Below are 4799 nucleotides of genomic sequence, written 5' to 3' on the forward strand. Positions count from 1 at the left end.
AGTCCTGGTGCAGAGCTGAGGCGGCGCTCCGTGTGTAATCCCGCCTCTCTCTGACCCTCCGCAGGCCTCATCCTGGTCAACGAGCCGTACTACAACGAGGCCGGCTTCGACAGCGACCGCGGCCTGCAGGAGGGCTACGAGAACAGCCGCTGCTACAACGAGATGGCCCTGATCAAGATGGTCCAGTCCATGACGCAGCTCCTGCAGAACCCCGTGGAGGTCTTCAAGCAGGAGATCCAGGAGCACTTTGTGTCCAACGGCTGGCGTCTCGTCCACCGGCTGGACGTGTGGCTCGAGCTGAACGAGGCCGCCGAGAGGAGTCACGCCGCACACGTCACGTCCAGGTACTCCAAAGACCGAGCCTCGTCCGTGGAGCCTCTGGACGAGCAGCTGCCTCTGGGCTCCGGACCCGTGGCGGTGGCGCACGGCAGCCCCGGTAAGCCCGGCGAGGAGGGCGGAGTCTCTGGAGTCGGCAGTATTATCGAGGAGGACCTGGAGGACTCAGGTCTGAGTCCGTCCACCGTCGCCGGCCCGCAGCAGGAGCTGAGCCAGAACTCGGACTGCGACAGCACCCAGGGGAACGCCACTCTGGGTGCTGACAGCAAGGCCGGCCCGACGCTGCCCGGCGCCGCCGTCGTCCGCAGCGGGACGTCAGAATCAGGATTGGTTAGCGTTGGAGGGGCGGGCTCTGCGGCGAGCCAGCCCGTGGTGCGACCAAAGAAACGGAGAAAGAGTTACCGAAGCTTCCTCCCGGAGGGCAGCGGCTACCCGGACATCGGCTTCCCGCTGTTCCCGCTCTCCAAGGGTTTCGTGAAGAGCGTGCGAGGCGTGCTGCTGCATTACCGAGCTGCGCTGGCCGCCGCCGGCATCGCTGAGCACATAGAGGACAAGTAAGTGCCTCCTCGCCGTCCCCCCCCCCCGTCCCCCGACTCGATCTGCACTGCTCCTTCTTCCTCCTTTTTTACCTTTTCATCGGCATCCAGCGGGAGAGGAGGATCATTACGTGTTGTCAGGAGGGGGCGGGGCAACAGTTTCAACTTTCTCTCCTTCTGTCCTGAGCTTGACTATGCCCCGCCCCCCCCCACTCTACCCCGCCCGCCCCGCCGCCGCCGCCGCCACTGCCCACGTTTGTCCTTTTACCTCCGTGTCTCCAAACTTGACTTTTCCTTCAAAGACAGGCCGAAGGGGAGCAGCTCCTCCTCGCACGCCGCCCCGCTTCTGATGATGTCTTTGTTCTCCTCCAGTGTCTCTGCAGACGAGTGTGAGGAGTGAAGAGGGGGAGGGGCGGAGTCAGCTGGTCATGGACGCAGGGAAACACAACGTTGGCCACAAAGTGCGTGACGTTCAGCGGAGGGCGGTTTGTGTGTGTGTGCAGAAACGGAGCGAGAGGAGATATCAGTGCCATGAGCCTCCTCCTCCTCCTCCTCCTCCTCCTCCTCCTCCTTCTTCTTCACCTGCCGAGGATTTTTTTTTTTTGTCTTTTCTGGAGAAACCACTCCCGCCGTCTCTGGACTGTAACGCTAACTCGTTGGCGTCGAGGTTTAAAAGACGGTAAGGCGGCGGACAAACGGCAAACTCCTGACTGATCTATCTGTAGCACTACTGAAACTTACCGCTGAACCATCCTGCACTACGACACGGACGAACACATCAACGCTTTCTGCCAAATCCTCTGTGTCCTCACACACACACACACACACACACACACACACACACACACACACACACACACACACACACACACACACACACACACACACACACACACACACACACATGAATGTCCGTTAAACTGCCAAACACGACGACAGCTTCGACCCTTCTTCCACTCGCTGAGTATTTTCACGTCTCCATCAGTCGCACTCGCAGCAAACATGTTTACATCTCGTCACCTCCGGAGGTCGGACCGCCGCCGCCGCTGCTCCACGTGGCGTCGTCACGAGCGTGCCCTCGCCAGGATGCGTCTCATGCTTTTTGGTGTTTCGATCAGCTGTAGTTTTCGGGGAGGGGGGGCGGGGTTTAAACCCGCCACGCTCCACTTCTCTGAACCCGCCTCGCTGCGAATGATTAAAACGATAAAGGAAAAAAAAAAAAAAAAGCGCCCATTCCATCATCTCTTGTCGACATGTTGCCTTACTTGAATTGTTCTTACTGATCTCAGACCATCGTGTACAGAGCTGCTTCACCACCACGCTTTAAACATTAACCCCCCCCCCCGCCGCGCTCCTCTCTTACACGCACGAGTTTAAAACCCATCAGACGAGAGCGAGTGTTACGCTCAGTTTGTTGGTGTGTTGATGATTATTTCCTGTTCTCCCTTCACTTCCACGTTAGAGATGAACGGACCAATGAGAGACGAGACTTCTGAAGACTTTTTTTTTTTCCACACGTGCACTCCTGGAAGTTTCTGGATGCACGCCGTCTCAGGAGGCGGGACTGAGGCGCTGAAATGGACGAACTTTATATCACTGTTCCTGCTCATCCGCTCCTCGGAGGGAGGGAGGGAGTTAGGGAGGGGGGGAGGCGGCTCTTCCTGAACCGTGTCCGGAAACTTCCAGGAGTTCAGTACATGTGGGAAAAACAGTGAATCACGTGACGAGTCCACGTGGTCACGCTGTGACGTAACGAACTGTGAAATAAGTGAAACTCACCTTCTGGTGCTTCCTGGTGTTATCACACGCGTCTTTGTTTACATCTTTTTGTTTGTTTGTTTGTTTGTTCTGCATTCCATGTCTAACGTTGTTTAATAAATAATAATAATTCATGATGACGAATTCTCTGTAAAAAAAAAAATCAATAAAAAAGGATCCATTCGATGGGAACACGGGCTGTGACCCGTCTGGTGTTAGCGGAGCTGCGAGTGACGGGAGAGGATGAAAACCACGCCCCCCCCCCCCCCCCGAGAGCCGCCGTGATTTAAAGAAGAAGAAGAAGAGGAGCAGAATCAGGGTATTTTTCTTTTTGCTACGTCTTCCCTTCCACGCCGTCGACTCTGCGCCACACGCGGTGACACTTCCTGGTTTTCACTCCGCCGTCTGTCGGACGGACGGACGCCTCTGTGGGATTTCTTCTTCGCTGGCTGCTGTAGCATGTAGCCTTGTCGGCTTCCGTTTAGTAAAGCATCACCTCCACTATTCTCCGAGGACAGCTGTCATTTTTTTTTTTTTTTTTAATCTGGGTGCGTGTGTGAGATTTTTTTGGCAAGTTCGAACCGTGGACCGTATATAGATCTGGACAGCACTTCTCCGTCTCTGAGTTAAAATGTGAAGCTAAAATACGACCACGAAGACCACCGGTGACATCATCAGACATTTTTATAAACAATTTAGCGACGATTACTCAAACGAGCGAGCTTGAGCTTCATCTGACGGCGTGAAATGTTCATGCGCTGAGTGACAGAGAAGTCCGAGTTAACGTAGAAAACGTTCTTAACGCGATGAAGTCAGACCTTTGAGTCTGCGTTTTTTTTAGAGATTGCTCAAATTGCGATTTCCTGTGCAGCGTTAAACGTCCTCGATCCTTCAGGCGCTTCAGTCCACAGCAGAACGGACTTCCTGTTTGAGTTTGAAGCAGATAAGTCACGATGAAGGAAAGTTCATTCTTCATACGGTCGATGGTTCGAACACGTCATCACGGAGAGTTGGGAGGCCATGTTTTCTGTCTTTTCATCCTTCTTCTCAAAAACGTCAAACAGTCGCGAAAAGGGAAACGTGAGAAACGACCGCGCTCGATCTGGCAGGATATGAAGCACATGATGCTATGTACAATTCTCTGTGTATGTGTATATTATTCAGATTGAACCCATTATTATTATGATTATGATTATTACTGCGAGACGTTTGTTTTACAGCCAAAGCATGTAACATGTTGCTTTCAGCCTTCTGAGCGGGCTACACGAGACTTGACTGTACGATGTCTACATTTCCACAGTGGCCTGTTATTGAAATATTAAAAAGAAGGACTAATAAAGTTATGATTTGTAGCCTGATTCCCTCTGTACAGATGTCATGTCTTATATCAGAATATATAATTAACGGACGTACATGCAGAATTTATTGAACATGAGTCCTGTGGATGCTTGGAGGCGTAAATGTACGAGATGCTGAGTGTGATATTGTTCCTATGATTTCTTTTTTTTTATTGCTTTACTTTTGTTGCTTTCAGACGACTGTATAGTGATGTATTAAACTTTGCAAGCCGTACCATGGAAACATTGTTGCTTTAATTTATTTTTTTTTACCGCCGTTCTTCCTGTTAGCGATGTTAAAATTTAAATATAAAGATATTTTTAATTTCTGTTTCTAACAAATCCTAGAAAATGTAGAAAACTCAAAATTTATTTAGGATTAAGTTGCTCCTCTTGAACTAATTTTAAAGGTTCCTGTTGCCCCATGGCTGTCAGCATGTCCGTCCCGGCCTGAAGTCCAGAGTACTGGGTTTGCTGCTGGTCTTGGGCTCAAGCCTTCGTCTCTTTTGAATCCAGGAAAGCGGATTAAAAATGCACAAAATTCTCAACTGAAAGCAAAAAATAATAAAAAATTAAAGGCCCTGATGCACCAGAGCGGACGGAGAAGATCTGGAGGTGAATTTCCCCATTCAAATCCTACATTGACATCTTACAAAATCATTATATCACAAAATTAAAGCTTGGATCCGAGACAAGCAGCTATAATAATACTCATGACTAGTACATTTAATTCGGCGCCAAACGGCATCTAAAACAGTGGTCCAAAAAGAGTTACGGTACAGGACTGTTAATTATTTTATGCTAGTATCAAGGAACTTCATATCCCAGAATG

The 4799-nt window shown here is 50.6% G+C and overlaps 1 protein-coding gene across 1 annotated transcript in view; it reads left to right on the plus strand.

Moving 5' to 3' along the window:
- The window catches only part of ube2o (ubiquitin-conjugating enzyme E2O), a 14205-nt gene extending 9994 nt beyond the window's left edge, over positions 1–4211 (plus strand). Inside the window, exons 20-21 of the mRNA XM_079372989.1 lie at positions 65–890; positions 1245–4211. Coding sequence (XP_079229115.1) covers positions 65–890; positions 1245–1272 — 854 coding nt within the window. The 3' untranslated portion in view covers positions 1273–4211. The remainder of the gene's footprint in view (positions 1–64; positions 891–1244) is intronic.
- The last annotated feature ends 588 nt before the right edge of the window (positions 4212–4799 follow it).

Source organism: Symphodus melops (genome assembly GCF_947650265.1).
Source record: "Symphodus melops genome assembly, contig: scaffold_341, whole genome shotgun sequence".
NCBI classification, from domain to species: domain Eukaryota; kingdom Metazoa; phylum Chordata; class Actinopteri; order Labriformes; family Labridae; genus Symphodus; species Symphodus melops.